An 18,923-nucleotide genomic window follows, 5' to 3' on the forward strand; every position below is an offset into this window, starting at 1 on the left:
TCATATTACTATAAAATATGTTTTAGTATCTAGATATTCTTCAGTAATTACCTTCCTTTTCAGAATTAGGGTAGTAACTCTTTAAAAAAGTCAAAATTTTTATTGATAAGCTTTTTTTTAATTAAAGAAAGACAAACCTAAGTAATTCCACATTTGTATTTATTTATTCAGTAAATATTTATTGAGTACTGCTGTGTGCTAATGTCACATCCGAATTAATCGATAAAAAAGTTTGGCCTTAAAGGGTTTCACTGAGTCAGTTTCAGTGTTTTGGTACTGTTTTTAATTCTACTTTTACCACTCACTTTTAAATTGGAGATAATCATGTCATTTATTTTTTATTATTATTATTTTTTTTTGGTGGGGGTAGGTAATCAGGTTTATTTATTTATTTTTTAAGTGGTGGTACTAAGGATTAAACCCAGGACCTCATGTATGCTAAGCATTCATTCTGCCACTGAGCTGTACCCTCCCCTTGTCATGTTTTTTTTAAATAACTAAATAACTGAGTAAAACTTTCTGGGACATTTTACATATGTTCTGTATCACTCTGGACCTGAGTCTCTAGAAAAAATGAAAGACAGTGATATGTAGGATAATTATAAATATGGATAGATTATCTTTAAGTTGACTTTTATAAAGACCAGTTCATAAATTATTTGGACGTAGAAAGAGACTTGGACACATTTTATCCACCCTTTCCCAACTATATAGAAGACTAAAACAAAGCCCCAAGTAAATGAAGTGAGTGGAAGTAAGCATATGATAGTAGTTTTTACACTTACGGTTTTGGCTTCTTTAGACCCATTTATACCAATGAGACCTCTGGCATTTTTCAGCTGGTCTACTTAGTAAATGAAAAACAGGTTAAATGAACAGTTTAGTGAAGTATATGCTGATTAATTACAGTCTGATGGTTCTGTGGACAAATAGGCTTTCCTAGAGCTGGTCTGCTTCTTCTTTACTGTGTGTTTCTTCATCGTCCAAAATAGAGGTGTTTCGGTGGTTCAATATATGATTCTGTATTTGTTTTTGTCTCCATCATTACAGGTTCATGTCAGGGCTGGCCTTTTTCATGGTACTGAACTCCTGTGTAAAACCATCGTAAGCTCAGAGATATCAGGGAAAAATGATCACATTTGGAATGAACCACTGGAATTTGATATCAATACTTGTGACCTGCCACGGATGGCTCGATTATGTTTTGCTGTTTATGCAGTTTTGGATAAAGTCAAAACGAAGAAATCAACTAAAACTATTAATCCCTCTAAATATCAGACCATCAGGAAATCTGGAAAAGTGGTAATTATGCACTAACTTCTGAAAAATTTTTTATAATGGAATAGTAATAACATTTCCTTCTTTATGAAAAGTTTTTTAGAATGAGGACATGAAATTTATACATTAAAAGAACTGGTTACTGTATTTATCTACATGAATTTGAATCTATTAACGTGAGAATGTTATTATCATATAGTTTTTTAAAATGAATTTTATTGTCTAGGAAGTCACAGAAGAGTTACTTTCTGAGTGCTTTTTCTGTCATTGGTTAGAATTTTACTCAAAATGTTCAAATATTTATAGTTTTTTGATACACTGTGACCAAATTAACTAGTCTATGTGTCCAAATAAAAGTCCTATCAGCTTGGTGCTTCCTTTTTAGAAATATAAATTCTACAATACCTAGAGACATTGCCTTCTCCTAAGTTAAGATTTATATAGGTTGGAAGCTCTTAAAACATATAACCTGGTATTATATCACACATATTTTCTTGAATCATTAAAAATTTCTCATCATTTGCAATGGCTGTACAATAAATATTCTGCTTTTTGGATACTCTGTTTTGTTATGAGACATTAATTGGCTTTTAGGATTTCCTTTAGCTATTATAAAGGTGTTGAACATTTTTCCATGTACATCTTGTTTTTATATTGCATAAGTTTTTGGGGAAATCATTTAGAACTCTAGAAATTTCTAGACCCAGCATTATTGAAACAAAGGGCATGTGTGTGTTCACACCTTAAAGTTCATTCCTAGCATATTTATGGAATGGTGTCTTTTTCAACAGCATTATCCTGTAGCGTGGGTAAATACAATGGTTTTTGACTTTAAAGGACAGTTGAGATCTGGAGATATAATACTGCACAGCTGGTCTTCATTTCCTGGTAAGATTTACATCCTAATCCTTAGTGTTAAAGAATAATTTCTGGCATGTGGACTACATTTATGACTCAGTGTTTTTTTCAGTCCAGTAAAGAAACCATCATTTCATATTTTTATTGTTTATTCTACAACAGATTTCCAAAGGTTATTTTTAATATATTCAAAAAGTGATTTGTATCTTAATATGTTTATTTTGATGAATATTTTCCTTCTTTAAATGTTTTCTTTTTATAGGTTTTTGAGGAATTCTCCTAAGAAACAATTTCTTCTATATAACAACCTCTTACTGCTGCTAGTTGTACTGTATTTCTACTTCTGCACTAGGAGAGGGAATATTAACTAACAAGGGAAGAATAGTAGAAACACTTATTCTTTAGTTGGCTTTAGCTTGAAATTTGAGGTAAAAGAGGAGCACCTTCCATACCCCTGTATTTCTCAAATTACTTTTTGTACCCCCATGAGGTAGATGGCTCTATCCCATTGAACAGATGAGAAAAGTGAAGCTCAGATAAGAAGTCACCCAGTCTTACATAATAATTCAAACCTAGGATTTGTACGAAATAATGCTCAACTCTTTCCATTGTTCCTTGCATGCTGCTTTCCCAAATGTTGGGAATTTTTAGTGTTTTCTTTGCATTAGAATCGTGGGTGTTTTTTTCTTTTTTTCTTCTGTCTTTATGCTTGGTTAATATATTTAGTAAAATTGTGAACTTACTTGCATTTAAAAATTATTTTGTGGGTGACAAACATTTAAAAATGTTCTACATTAGTAGTTGCTACCTGAGAAATTGTTTTTGGATAATCAGACATATTTATAAACTGCTCACATCCTAATGTTTTATTTGTATACATTCTCTTACTCCTGCCTTTTCCTGCATGTATCTTCAATACTTTTCGCTGTCACATTGTTTCCCAAATATAGGGGAGCAGTGTGCATGTATACATTTCTTAAGAGGAACTATAGTTCACACTGTAACTATAGTTCCTCTTAAGAAATGTAGTTCCTAAGAAAGAAACTATAGAGTGAAAATTATTCATTTCAGCAGTATAGTTTTTTGAAAATCTTAATTTAGACTCACACATGTTCTCCAGAATCACCAAGCAACTTGACTGATATTTTTAGAAAAATTGACGATTTTTGGCAATTCACTTGGCATACCATGGACCTGCATTTATCTCTAACAAAATGTTGGAGATACTTGTTCTGCATGTTTCAGCTCTAGAATTATCATTTATCTGAGTAGGAGCAAGCCAGACACAAAGGAACTACAAATACCCTAGTATCTAGAGTTCCTAGTCATTGTTAGAAGGTATGTAATCATATTCATTGGTTGCATTTGATAGGACATTAAGTATAATGATTCTAGACAGCACAAGTGTAGGATTGTAATTTACTGAGAAATCAACTTTAGAAGTGCATAAATTGTAAGAATTGCTTCAGTCCAGGTGAAAATGGAATCTGTGAGATTTGAGAGTATTAAAAGATAAGCAAACGATTGATTAAGAAACTGAAACCTATAAATACTTTGTAAAGACTTTCTAGCTTTGGGAGATAATTCTGAGTGTGCATACTATCTGGATATTAGGCCTGGACAGAATGGAAATATAAAAGAACAACTGTGCTAAAAATCAGTTATAAGAAAAGAGAAATTAGTTTGGAGAGGGGAAACTTTAGGTTGTGCTGGTAACTCTGTTCTCTCATCCTGTGTTTAATGTCTCTTCACGGTTTGCATATCTGTGAAATAAGAAAGTTATATGAACTCAGGGTTTAAGAAAACATTGAAATTCTAAGATTCCATGCATCATTCTGTGAGTAGACCATATTTAAGATGGTAGAGAAGGAATATCTTGAAGAAAGTAGCAGTTGGTGAGGTTAAAGAAATACTACTTAGATGGAATGTTTCAGAAACTACCATAGATGGTGTTTAAATATATTAGCAGTTATGAGATAATAGAGGAACATTAACAAAGTTAGGTTTGTCAAAAGGAATGTCATTGATGACTCTCGAAATACCGGTTTGGGTACTGTGATGACCATGAAATCAAAACACATGTGATTAATAAATTGATATGTAGTGATGAAATAATATAAATTCCTATGGACCACCTAATTTTGATGGAAAGTGAGCTATTCCAATTTTTTTTTTCAAAGATTGAGAATACTTAGCTAAATTTGAAGAAAAAGGTGAGGTAGTTACTAATCTTTGTTAACTTTTTCATTTTAAAGATGTATATAAATTCACATTCAAATTTTGTGACAAGCATTAAGAAAATTAGAGGCTTACTGATACAGTTGTTTGCCAGACTTCCTTAGATGACACACTTTTTAAGTAATTTTCATGGTTGAAATCCATTTAAGTTTTTCTTTAGTTTCAGAAACATTTTCTTGAAAATCATGATTATTTGCATGTTTTAGATGAACTTGAAGAAATGTTGAATCCAATGGGAACTGTTCAGACAAATCCATATACTGAAAATGCAACAGCTTTGCACATCAAATTTCCAGAGAATAAAAAGCAACCTTATTACTACCCTCCTTTTGATAAGGTAAGGTAATTATTTAAAGGGCCACTATGTATGAAGTAATTGAATTATTAGTTCTTGGCTCTTTATGTTCATAGTTTAAGCTCTGTATGTCTATTTCTCTTTCAAAATATCATATACATTTACAGCTTTGTACAGTAGAAGGACCACTGAGCAGGGAGCCAACTCTATTTAGTACTGACTTTATCACTGACCAGGTGAGACAAGGCATTTCTGAAGTTTAGATTCTTCATTTGTAAAATGGGGAATTCGGTTATTCTGTGAGGTCCTTTTCAGTTTAAACATGCATTCATATGTAATTCTAAACATGTGAAATGTATAGTGAAAGGTTGGTTCAGATTAAAGACAATCACTACTGTGTTGGAGTTGGTATTCAAAGAAAAGATGATTTACGTTGAATACTATTATTAGTAGGACTCCTTAAGGTGCTATTTTTTTGTAGAATCTGTTGCAAGGGCTGCTATTTCTAAACATATTTCTTGAGTATACAAGCTTCTTGTCTTAAGGATAAGGAGTGTGTCTGGTAGCGACTGACAGTTGGATTGTGATAATTTGCATGGTAAGAGCTGAGCTGTCATGTTTTATTGTCAGATTTGGCATCTTTCTTTCAGGTATGATTGATACTGATTTTTGTGAGGAAATCTATGAGTAAAGTCTCAGACAATAAGCAAGTTTCTTTTACTTATTTAATCCATTTGAGAATAAGCTACCTTTAAAAATTGATATTATACTAAAATTGCAGTTAATCCACCTATATACTTAATCGTATTTTAATGTTCAGCACTGTCAGACCTGTATAGAGTAGGTTTTAAAAGTAGTATGTAAGATAAATACATATATATAACTCAAAAGTTTCTTCCTTTACTTTCATTTTAATTGAATTTTATCCACCTAAGAAGTAATTTTTCATTTCATTTTCTTCTAAAATGTTTTTCTGATCAGTAATATACAATCAAGTTAAAATGTGCGATTATTACAGTAGAAATCTCAAATACGTCAAGAACCATATACCTTGGTATACACTGAGTAGAAGAAGATACATTTTGAAGCATCCATTACATTTATGCTGTGGCTTTATTCCATAGAATAGGAATTTATCCATAAGCTATAGCTACTTGTGATATGCTTAATAGTCTGAACTCTGACTGTTTTTTGTTGAATTATGGTATGTGTTCAGGGGTCATTTATAGTTTCTTTTGGGTCAGTGAAGTTGCTTTTTGAAGCATTTTTGCAAATATAACATATTGTGCAAATTTAAATATTTTTAATTAATATTTCAAGAGAAGTCTAGTTTCTTTAAAATGTTCTATTTCAACATTGCTTAAATTGCTTACAACTGATAATTAACTTTCCTTTTGCCTTTCTGATCCCTTGGAGAGTCTGTCTTTGAAGATCTATGTGGGATGGAGATTTTAGTTTTTAAATATGTATATACATATTTGTATTTATTGGTTTTCATTTACTTGTACAATTTTATATATGCTCACTATAAAAAACACATAATTCGGATATAAAAAACACATAATTCAGACGTAAAAAGTGAAAGTTCCTTGTATTTTTATTTGATGTTTTTTGCTGTACTGAGTTGTATACATTTTGCTTTTCAAATCACCTTTATGGTTATTGCTTAATTTTAATAACTGTAATTAATTTTATCATTAGAGCAACCTTATGAAATAGGATGGGAATTATCAGTGCATTTTACACATCTGGATACAGTTAACTTATTCATGTAGAATTATTTAACTTAGTAACTGGATATGGATCTTCAAATTTTTTACCTGCTAACCCTTCCCACTAGACTAGTGGGTTCCCCATTTTTTCAAGAATCAGTGCCTCTTTTGAACTTAATTTAAAAAATATTTTAGATTCTCTCTTGACATTACTTCTACTTTTGATATATGTTAATTCAAAAGAAAACCTAATGACAAATGGCAAAAACTTACTCTGTGTTTAGTAACTCTTTTAACGTTGCATTTTCTTAATCAGAAAACATTTACCTGTATTTAAGATTTTTTTCACATACAAAAGGCACTACTTATTTTGTTTACGGACAATCCTGTTGTACCGTGGGAGTCACAGTCCTTTACAGTAATACCATTGTTTCCTGGTTGTGAAGAGTTTGAAGATTGGAAATCACTGCATGATACCGTTTTGCATTTAAAAGTCATGCTTACATTATAAACCATAGAAATGCCAGATTATTTATAGCTCCTTATAATCTGTGTACAAGTATAGTAATTTACACTTACAATTTTATAAATACGAGAGCTAAATTTTAATTTGTTTAATTTTTTTAAACAGATTATTGAAAAGGCAGCTGAGATTGCAAGCAATGATAGTGCTAATGTGTCAGTAAGTATCAAGATTTTAAAAATGGTCCTTCCTTGTTAAAAAGTTTGCTCATGATTAGTTATCTTCATCTTATTTATGGTAATGAACTTACAGAAGACCATACTCATGCAAGAACAGTCTGAGTATGTGAGTATGTACATACTAATGTTTTGTTCAGTGGCAGCTGTTTGTATTTGATTTGTGTTCAATGGTAAGCCACTTTCTGATACAAACACAGGTTCAGCAGCTAGTCTATAACAGATTAACAATACCATCTCTGTTAATATTATTCAGTTGAATGAGGAAGCTGTAATTTTCTTTATTTCCTTGATGCAGCAGAGCAGATACAGTCAAGCAATGTTTTTGCATTGCTAGGTACCCAGGTTTTTCCATCTTGGTGCTCTGCCTTTTTAACATGCAGTTTCTGTCTCTGAAAACATGGGCTTCATCTTCCTACATTACTGCCTTCTGGCTCACAGGAACAGGAAAGCAAGACTAGAGGCCACACCTGTTCTTCCTGAGGATGTCATTAGTATGTACTTTATTTCTCTGCTCACATCTCATTAGCCATACCTTAGTCACACGGCCATACTTAACTACAAGTGTGGCTGGGAAGTGTAGTCTTTAGCTGGGCAGTCATGTACTTGGCTAGGAGTAAGAGATTGTTAAGATTGTAATAAAGAAGAGGAGAATGCATATTGAGAGACAAATAGCAGTCTCTGCCACACATGCTTTTCCCATTGTTTCTGCACAAAGACTACAAAATAGATTATTTTTAGTTTACAATATATATAATATTTATACCATTTTATTTTTAATTTAATTTTTGACTTTCAGTGTAAGACTCTGCTGAGTACCAATCTGATATTCTCTTTTCAAGTCATCAGTGTATAATTTTCAGGTGTCTTCAGTAAAGCTGTTTTGTACAGAATGGTAATTATATAGAAGCCAGAAGGCAAATGGAAATAATGTATATGCTTTTGTTATTTGCACAGAATGAAAGCACTATTTAATGTTGGTTAGTTGGAGAAACATCTGGCCCAGGCTGTCTTCTGTTTTACTGTTAGAGTTCTCAAAAATTTCCATAGCCCTGCAGTGCAAGTTATTTGCCACCACAAATACTTCAAGAGTACAGTTGACCCTTTGAACAACACAGGTTTGAACAGCATGAGTCCTCTTACATGCAGATTCTTTTTACTGAATGTATACCACAGTACTACATGACCTGCAGGTTGATTGAATCCGTGGATGCGGAAACTTGAATACAGAGAATCAACTGTAAAATTATACGTGGATTTTCCAACGTGCAGGGACTCTGCATCCCTAATCCTTACATTATTCAAGGGTCATCTGTAGTTCTCTCTTTTTTTTTGTAAATTTTTTTTTAATTGAAGTATAGTCAGTTTACAATGTGCCAATTTCTAGTGTACAACATAATGTTTTAGTCATACATATACACACATATATTCATTTTCATATTCTTGTTTATTATAGATTACTATAAGATACTGAATATAGTTCCCTGTGCTATACAGTAGAAACTTGTTTATCTATTTTATATATAGTAGTTAGTATCTGCTAATCTTGAACTCCCGATTTATCACTTCCTACCCCCTTTCCCCCAGTAACTATAAGTTTGTTTTCTATGTCTGTTTCTGTTTTGTAAATAAGTTCATTTGTGTTTTTTGTTTTGTTTTGTTTTGTATTTTTAGATTCCACATATAAGTTATATCATACAGTATTTTTCTTTCTCTTTTTGGCTTTCTCCAGGTCCATCCATGATGCTGCATATGGCATTATTTTATTCTTTTTTGTAGCTGAGTAGTATTCCTGGGTGTGTGTGTATGTATCACAGCTTATTTATCCAGTCATCTGTCTATGGACGTTTAAGTTGTTTTAGTTTTCTTTAATGAAACAAAATAAGTTTACTACAAGTATACACTTAGCTCATCAGGGAATTACTGAAACATATAATTACAGTTTAAGTTTAAGAGATAATAGGTAAATAGGGCTGTCTTCATTCTAATGCCTGTTTTTAGTTACCCTTTATAGTCTCAATATTCCTTCTTGAACATCAGAAGCATAAATTAATTTTTATTATTTGTGCTACAATCTACTACCTTACTTAAATAAGAGAGTTCCCTCTTTACTGAGGATGCAGTATTCTTGCCCAGGTTTGATGACTTTTTTTTTTAATTGGGCACATACCATAATTAATAAATTGTGTGAAACCAAAAATGAAAGTTTTAAAAATAACCTCCATTTAACTTTCTCCCTAGAGATAATTGTATAAACAGTTTGGCTTGTAGCTACCAATCCTAATGCTGTGTATGCATTTACATCCCTTTGTATGTAAATATCTTTTTTTTTTTAAATATGTGAGACCCTTATATATTAAGTTTCTCATATTTTTATGTAATGCATTTTATGGATCTTGGCATGTCTGTATGAAGTGGTCCATTCTTTTTAAAGCCTTGTTAACATTTCATGTCATTAATTATTGGTAGCCATTAATTATTAAATATATGTACCCCTGCTGATGGATTTTTTGCTTATTTCCAATTATTCTCCACTAAAGCTGTGCTGCAATGAATATTTTGTACATCTTTATACATGTATGTATTATATAGGATGGATTCCTTAAAATTATAGGTGAAAGGTATGTCCCTTTTAACTTTTAAAAAGATAATCTTCTCTGACACTTTATGGTCTTTTGAATGAGAGAAATGAAGAGAACTGTGTTCTCATTCCACTGTTTTAATCCACTATTCATGTATATGCCAAGGTCAGGTTATAGTTCTTAATAAGATTATGGTAAGGACATACCCTTAAGAGATATGTCTCTCTTTGTAACTCTCACAATAGCTGGGACAACAGTTGGCCATAAGGAAGTTGGTCTCACTGGACTTTCTCTGGCTGATTGAGAATCATCACCAGGAAATCAGAATTCTGCCAAATTATATACCCTAAAAGACTTAAAATTTACAACTCTGCCGACACTGTGGAAGAGTTTCTATCGTTTTGCATTTCTGCCAACCCTTTTAATATGTTGATCTAGTGAACATAAAAATGGTGTCACATTATTTTAACTTGTATTCCCTTATTACTAGTCAGTTGAGAATTTGTTTCTTTTTAAAATTTTGTTTATCTTTTAAAAGATTTTTGTTTATTCCTTTTTCATGTCTTTAATGTCACCTTAGTTCTCTCTGAGGGATTAAATAGTCTTGTTTTTAAAGTAGTCTTCTTTAGGTGTCTGTCTTTCTTCATGTGAGTCTTTCTCAATATTTGGTGATTCTTAGTTTAGCTCTTTTTATACTTGTGGCTCCCTGGTGGTTTGTCTCTTCACTGTAACTAGGGTAGATGGTGCTGACAATGGGGTCTTCTGTATGTGAAGATTTCCATGCCTTCTGAGATTGGGTGGCTCCCTAAGGCTCAGTCCCCATGCTTCTTACCTCAGTCTGGGGCTGATCCCATTGCTGTTTCAGCTCAGCACAAACATAGGAAGGGATATGCCTGACCAAAGCAGCTGCTCCACCTGCAGATCCTTTGATAATCTCCCTGATGATACCCCCGGCCACCTCTGTTCCTTGTACCCTTTGATTCTGAACTGGAAAGCCCCCTGGAACTGTGTTTCTCACTACTGTTTGGGTCTTAGCAGATCTGATCCCTGATCCTGTATGCTTTCTATCATTAAAGGATTCCTATGTTAGGCACTTTCTCTTGTATCCCAGAACTGTTACTGATTACCATTTTTAAAAAGATACATCTTTTCTGACACCTATAGTCTTTAGAATGAGAGAAATGGGGAAAACTGTGTTCTCATTCCTGTGTTTTAATCCACTATTCATGTGTATGCCAAGGGCAGGTTACGGTCATTAATAAGATTGTGGTAAGCTGACTTGTTGAATTGTGTGTGTATACATTTATAGGTTTGTATATATATTTTTGACGTGTATGTGTATAATATATACACATGTACAATTCATTTGGTGAATTTACCAACGCCTTCTTAAGGACTTAAACCTATTCTTGGAATTAAAAAAAATTTGTTGTTAATTGTCATAAAATACACCCCAAATTTACCATCTTAATCATTTTCGTGTATAGTTCACAAGTGCTAAGTATATTCACAATATATTCAAAACTTTGTTGTGCAACCAATCTCCAGAACTTTCTCATCTTGCAAAACTGAAACTCTATATCCATAAAATAACTCAACATTTCCCTTTCCCCTCAGACTTTGACATCCATTGTTCTTTCTGTTTCTTTGAAATTGATCATTCTAGATACCTCATATAAATGGAATCACACAGTATTTTATCTTTTTGTGACTAATTTCACTTAGCATAATGTCTTTAAGGTTCATCCATGTGAATGTGTCAAATTTTCCTTCTTTTTAAGGCTGATTAATATTCCATTGTGTGTGTGCCACACTATTTTTCTCCATTCATTCATCAGTGGATCTTTGGATTGCTTCCACATTTTAACTGCTGTGACTAATGCTTCTGTGAATGTGGGTGTACAAATATCTTTCTGAGATGCTGCTTTCATTTCTTTGGGGTATATATTGCTGGATCATATGGTAATTCTGTTTTTCATTTTTTGAAGAACTGTGATTGTTTTCCACAATGGCTGTACCATTTCACATTCCCACCACTGAAAAAGGATTCCAGTTTTTCCAGATCCTTCCCAACCTTCTGTTCTTTTGATAGCATTCAACCTAATAGGTGTTGGCATTTTTTAAAAATAGGTGATTGCCAAGGATCGTGGGTCTACAGGATAGAAGAAATGTGATCTTGGTGAATTATAATTGGCGGCTTTTGATCTGGTCATCCAGTGGTTCTCAACCTGAGGCCTTCCATGGGGCATTTGGCGTTGTCTAAAGATTTTCTTGGTTGTCACAACTCAGGGAATGTTGCTCCTGACATGTAGTGAATAGAGTTCAGGGGCTGCTAAACTATCTGCATTGCACAGGACCATCCTTCTACAACAGAATAGTAAGAGGGTTGAGAAACCGTGCTCTAATCTAAAACATCTATGTTATAAAGTTTGTCTTCTTTTCTTATAGCAGAAACTCAGGCACAAAATCTTAATGACTGACTTTTGAGAATGCAGATAATGACTCGGCTTTTAGTTCAGAGGTTCTGGGGATTTACCTAGAATGTTTTTTTAGTAGAATGATTTAGAGTCTTTACAGCCTTCAATTTTAGGGAAGGAAAGAGCAAACTTTTTAAAAAACATTTCAAACTTACTGAAAACCTGGGAGAAGACTGCAAAGAATTCCTATATAGGTTTCATTTGGTTTCCCTAACTGCTAACATTTTACCACATTCGTCTTATTGTCCTGTGTGTGTATACATTCTTTTCTGAATCATTTGAGATTAAGTTGCATACATCATGCTGTTTTATCCTTTAATTCTTCAGTGTATATTTCCTAAAAGCAAAGACTTTCTCATATTTAACCAGATCAATTTATAAAAGTCAGGAAAATAATATTAATATAGTTCTGTTGTCTAATCCACATACTCCATTCAGATTTAGTCAGTTATCTCAGTGATGTCCTTTATAAGTCCAGGTTCCAATCCAGGATGACTTGTTGTAAGTTGTTGTCTTGTATTTTTATTTTCCTTCATTCTAAAGTAGTTCCTCAGTCTCTGACATTTTTTAAGAATATAGGCCAGTTACTTTGTAAAACGTCACTCAGTTTAGATTTGCCTAATGTTTCATCATGATCAGAGTCCAGCTGTGCATTTTTAGCATGAATATATTGAAATATGTTCTTACTACATTTTACTCAAAGGCAAACAGTGTCAGTTTGTCCCATTAATGTTGATGTTAATTGTTGGTTAGGGTAGTATCTACTAGGTTTTGTAGTAAAGTTAATAATAAGTAAGTATTTTGTGGGCATATTTTGAGACTAAGTAAACACCCTGTTTCTCATCAAACTCTTCACCCACTTTTTAAAATATTTATTAGCACATCTTGCTTGAATCAGTATTACTACAGTGGTTTGCCAAGTGCTGATTTTCAGATTTATTTTCCTTTTGGATTTATTAGTTGGCTTATACTATAGAGGCTTTTCTTATCCCCCATTTATTTACTTCTAAAAAACTTCTAGTAGTGTGGATTTGTGATTTCTGTTTTATTTAATGTCTTATAATTAGTCATCACTGTCATTAAATTTGATGTTCAGATTTGACCCAGATTTGGCCAATGGCAACCCATTTAGGTGTTCTCCTGTGTCTTTTTGACATCTCTCTATCATTATTTGAGCATTTCCTTCTCTCTGGTACAACACAGTGTTCCAGATTCCTCTGGTCTTTTCTCTACCCCAGTTTTGGATTCTGTCATTTCTCCAGGGAGTCCTGTTTTCCTTTTATTTATCAAAAATATTTAGAATCCAAGTTCTGGGCACTAGGAATGCTCATTGGTCCTGGCATGCAATTGCATCTAGGCGTTCTCATGAAACAAACTAAATAGTGTATTATATATGTGTTGACAGTATAATATTTGGGCATATACAAGCACAAAGATATATTTCTTTATCTTTCTGTTAAAAACCATGCGTTCTTAATCAGAGGCTCTAATTTAGATTCACCACCACAGGATATTTTTTTCTATCTTTTGCCTTAGTATATTTTAAATTACTTTTTCTAACAGTGAGAAATCTGAATTCCTATTAACCTTAATATATTTGCTTATTTGCTCAATTTTCTGCTTGTAATCAATCTCCCAGTCATAAAACCATCTTCCCAGTTGCTGTCCCAACAAGCCCTGACTGCATGGGCTGTCTCATCCCCAGCTATGTGTTGGTCAAGCCCCAGTCTGGCCAACACATAGTTAATTCTATCCTTGGCATGTCCTCTGCTAACACTGTTTTGAGTTTCTAGCACCTTTGAATATGGCTGATAATTTTTCCAGCCCCCACTCCACCATCCTCAATAGGGAAGGGGAAAAAGCCCTAGCCTTTTTTCATGTGCTTACAGTGAGTTGTATATGTTTTGTTTTATTTTGGTCAGTAATCACTATTATATCATAGCATGTGTATGATTTTGAAAAAATCTAAACACAGAAACAAAGTAGAGAATATGGGTGTTAATTTTCATTGTTTTCCACCATTATCTTATTTTAATTTAAGCTTTTGAACATGTGTATAAGTTCACCAGTTACACTACAGTGTACTTTTTCATTACTGATTTTTTTGGCTTTTGTAAAAGAATGTAAGATTCTGTGTTTTTTGGGCTTCCAACCACATTTCTCATAGTTTTTTGTTTTTACCTTGGCATTATTCAGTGCTGTGCTTTTCATAGCTCAGTAAACAATCACAGTACAGTTATACAGCTAACCCCCTGCTCTTCCCTGTTAGTTTACTCCTAGGTCTTCAGGATATTTACTTACGGTAGGTCTGTAGGGTCTAATTTTGATCTATGAAGTTATAGTAGGTCTGCTAGCTTTTTGCACATTTAACTTAACAGCAGTCTGCCTTTCTCTGGCATGAACAATTTATAGTGTGGTGTTTGTAGTAACAGGTCTCACTTTTATATGTAAGTGTAGGACTTTCATTTTCAAATTCTGATTGTCATTTTTCAAAGAAACTTGGTCAGGTTTGTAAAATAGAGCTTACCCTTTTTAGATTGAAGCTCTGAATATAAAACCACTGTAATCATCATGCATAGAGAGTGGTGTGTAAGTGTGTGTGTGTATGTGTGTTTAATAAGACTTTATTTTGTTAAGAGCAATTTTAGATTCACAGCAAAATTGGGAGGAACATACAAAGATTTCCCATATATCCCTACGCCTGCACATGTATAGCCTCCCTCATTATCAACATCACTCGCCAGAATGGTACATTTATTACTAAGGATGAATCTACATCAACACACCATAATCACTCAAAGTCCAGTTTACCTTAGATTTCATTCTTGGTGCTATGCATTCTGTGGGTTTGGACCCAATGTATAATGCTGTGTATCCATCGTTACAATATCCTATCAAGTATTTTCATCGTCCAGAAGATCTTCTGTGCTCTGCCTGTTCATTCCCTTACCCTAGCTCCTGCCCTTGGGCAACCACTGATCACTGTGTTGTCTCCATAATTTTGCCTTTTTTCAGAAGGTCATAGTTGGAATCATACCACATGTAGCCTTTTTAGATTGGCTTCTTTTACTTAGTAATACACATTTAAGTTTCTTCCATGGCTTTTTGTGGCATGATAGCTCATTTCTTTTAGTGCTAAATAATATTCCATCGTCTGTATATATTACAGTTTATCCATTCACCTACTGAAGAACATCTTGTTTACTTCCAAGTTTGGCAGTTTTGAATAAAGCTTCCATAAATATCTGTTTGCAGGTTTTTGTGTGGGCGTAAGTTTTCAACTCCTTTTGGTAGATAACCAAGGAGCGTGAGTACTGGATTGTATGGTAAAAGTATGTTTAGTTTTGTTAAGAAACCACCAAACTATCTTCCTATGTGATAGTAGTATTTTGCGTTCCCACCAGCAATAAGAGTTGCTGTACATCCTCAGCAGAATTTGATGTTGTCAGTGTGCTGGATTTGGGCCATTCCAGTAGGTGTGTAGTCTTATTTTATTTTTGTTTTAGTTTGCTTTTCCTTGATGACATATGATGTTAAGTATCTTTTCATATGTTTATTTGGCGTGTGTATGTCTTATTTGATGAGGTGTCTATTTAGGTCTTTGATCCATATTTTTGTCTGGTTGTTTGTTTTCTTGTTGAGTTTTAGGAGTTCTTTGTGTATTTTCCTTTATCAGATATGTCTTTTGCAAACATTTTCTTCCGGTGTTGCTGGCTTATCACTTCTTTCATTGATGGATCATGCATTTGGTGTTACATGTTAAAAGTTATCTCCAAACCCAGGTCATCTAGATCTTCACCTGTGTTTTCTTCTGGAAGTTTTATAGTTTTGCGTTTCACGTTTATTTTTACCTAAGTTGGGTAGTGTCAGTCCTTCAATCTTGTTCTTTCTTTTTCAGTATTGTGTTGACTATTCTGAGTCTTTTGCCCTTCTGTATAAACTTTTGAATCAGTTTGTTGATATCTAGAAAATAACTTACCAGGATTTTGATTGGGTTTGAATTGAATCTGTTGATACTGAGAAAAACTGATGTCTTGACAATATTGAGTCTTTCTATCCACGAACATAGAATGTATCTCCATTTATTTAATTCTTTGATTATTTTCATCAGAGTTCTGAGTTTTCCTCATATAGATCTTGTACATATTTTGTTAATTTTATACCTGTTTCCTTATTTGGGGATGCTAATGTAAATGTTACTGTGTTTTTAATTTCAAATTCCACTTGTTTATTGCTGATACATAAGAAAGTGATACGCTTTTATACATTGACCTTGTATCCCAGTTGCTGTAATTGCTTATTAGTTCTAGCAGTGTTTCTGTTGATCTCAGGTTTTCTACATAGACAATCATGTCATCCTAATTCTTTTTTACATATGTGTACACTATTTTGAATTTCATTACTTTAGAAAATTGTTTAATGTTTATATGAAATCCTAGATAAAAATAATTTCAAGTACAAAATAATATACTAATATAATGTAAATCCTTATATAGAATCTTGTCAGATAATTCTGGAGATTTGGGGGTGGGGGAATAATACATTTTTGCCTAAATAGTATAGTTCTTTAAGTATGGGGAAATATATCTCTTTCTTTTTTAGTGGGGGGAGGGTTAATTAGGTTTATTCATTTATTTATTTTTAATGGAGATACTGGGACTTGAACCCAGGACCTATTGCATGCTATGCACAGACTGTACCACTGAGCTATACCCTCCCCCCTCTTTCTTTTAATAATAGTATAATTCAGAGTGTGGATCCAGAAAATAGTATGGACTGTTTTTATTTTAATTTATTCTTGTAAGGATTGGGAAGGATAATAGGATAGCTGTATTGTTGTCGTTGTTGAGTTTTACTTAAGATTCTGGGCTTAATCTAAATGGTTTAATGCCTCTGAGCCAAGTAGGCACCTCTTACACTTTTTTAAAACTTTATATGTTTGGTTCATCTTTGCTATTGTTTGTTTTTTCTTTATAGAAATTGAAAGTTTAAAAAGGAGAAACTCAGTTCACGTAATGATTTCTTCTTAATCCAAATTACAGTTCTGCCACCTAGTGTTTACACATGGATTTTTTAAAAAACAGTATTTATTTTTTCTTCCTTTTAAAACACTGAGAATAGTTTTTTCCTTCATTCTTGGCTTACACATATTCAGCAATAAAAGGGGACCCACCTTTATTAATCTTTTTAAAAGAATTAGATTGTTAATATCTTACATTTTAAAGCTAATAAATTGTGTCTAAATTCATTGTATAGTTGACCCTTGAACAGCATGGGTTTGAACTGCACACGTCCACTCACAAGTGGATTGTTTGCAGTAACCCTGTACGATAGTACTACATGAATCATGGTTGGTTGAATCCTTGGATTCTGGGATTTTCGACTGCTTTAGGGGTTCACACCCATAACCCATATGTTCAAGATTTGCCCATGATGTTTTACACAATTCAGTTCTGTAATGAGTAATTTTACTTCCTTAGAGTCGAGGTGGAAAGAAGTTTCTTGCTGTACTGAAAGAAATCTTGGACAGGGATCCATTGTCTCAACTGTGTGAGAATGAAATGGATCTTATTTGGACTTTGCGACAAGACTGCAGAGAGAATTTCCCACAGTCATTGCCAAAATTACTGCTGTCAATCAAGTGGAATAAGCTTGAGGATGTTGCTCAGGTAACAAAAGATCATTTCTGTAACTCCTTTTGGGAGTATATATTACTTTGTTGATTTCATGAAAATTGTCCTTTTCTCCATAGGTATGTTTCCATAGGTTGGATAATTTTCTGCAGAAGAAATTTTGAAATTTTAAACTCTTATATATACTATTAATGGTAGACCAGAAAGTTTTAAGATTTAAAAATCCCAGATTCTGGGTAGGTTTTCTATATATTTTAGTAAAGGTAATTAAAACTTTGATCTTGGTGTAATTATCTATAATTACTACCAGCATGTGGTGGGTCCTGGGCTACTTCTAACAGTTTCATCAATGAACTCCAGAATTTTAATCTAAAGACCCTTTGCAGTAAGTGTTCTAAAATGAATATGTATTGTTTGAAAATTACTTCTATTTGTAGAAGTTAATATTTTAGAGCATAAACCATTCAGATTAATTTAACATTTATATAAGTTGGGCAATGTTGATGAATGTTTGCCTTTAGGCAGAATGGAAAAAGGGAAAAAAATTTTTTTGCTCTAAAAAAGTCACTAAATTTTAGCTGCTTGATTTAATTTTCAAGACTGAAAAAGCACTGACATTATTAAATTCACTTGGTTATCAGTGGTCTAGAGAAAGATCCTTGAAATGGCTTTTTAATCAGAATGAATACATTTGGCATATTAAAATAATTACACTTATTCACCTTACTTACTCAAATTCACCTGATCTTTTAAAAAATTTTTTTGTCGTATTAAATCTATAATGACTTTAAAAAACTTAGTCAAGAAATACATATTTATTTTAATTGTGTATTTTTAAAATCTTTGATTTTATTGTTTTACTTTTCAAATTAAGTTTAGAAAGGATTTCTTCTGAGTTTATTTCTAGTGTCTAAAGATTTTTTTGGAATCATTTTACAAAATTGTCTTATGTGTCTTGTTTAAAACTGTTTTCACAGTTAGACCATTTAAAAATTACTTACTCTGAAAAGAAAATACTTTTGTCATTTAGATAGGTTTTAATTGTTCTGACATAGTTATCCTCTAACCACTTATTTATTTAAATTCAAGATTAATTTTCTATGAATCCTCGTAATGGTTGAATATATAATACAAGCATTTTTAGTGGGCAT

At 32.8% G+C, this 18,923-nt stretch overlaps 1 protein-coding gene across 3 annotated transcripts in view; it reads left to right on the forward strand.

The window, feature by feature from the left end:
- The window catches only part of PIK3CB (phosphatidylinositol-4,5-bisphosphate 3-kinase catalytic subunit beta), a 149,484-nt gene that overhangs the window by 95,378 nt on the left and 35,183 nt on the right, over positions 1 to 18,923 (forward strand). For all 3 annotated transcript variants that reach the window (XM_032487583.1, XM_032487592.1, XM_006177472.3), the window contains 5 exons: positions 1,051 to 1,302; positions 2,070 to 2,166; positions 4,581 to 4,711; positions 7,013 to 7,063; positions 17,620 to 17,808. In XM_032487583.1, coding sequence (XP_032343474.1) covers positions 1,051 to 1,302; positions 2,070 to 2,166; positions 4,581 to 4,711; positions 7,013 to 7,063; positions 17,620 to 17,808 — 720 coding nt within the window. The remainder of the gene's footprint in view (positions 1 to 1,050; positions 1,303 to 2,069; positions 2,167 to 4,580; positions 4,712 to 7,012; positions 7,064 to 17,619; positions 17,809 to 18,923) is intronic.

This window comes from Camelus ferus, chromosome 1 (genome assembly GCF_009834535.1).
Source record: "Camelus ferus isolate YT-003-E chromosome 1, BCGSAC_Cfer_1.0, whole genome shotgun sequence".
In the NCBI taxonomy this organism is placed as follows: domain Eukaryota; kingdom Metazoa; phylum Chordata; class Mammalia; order Artiodactyla; family Camelidae; genus Camelus; species Camelus ferus.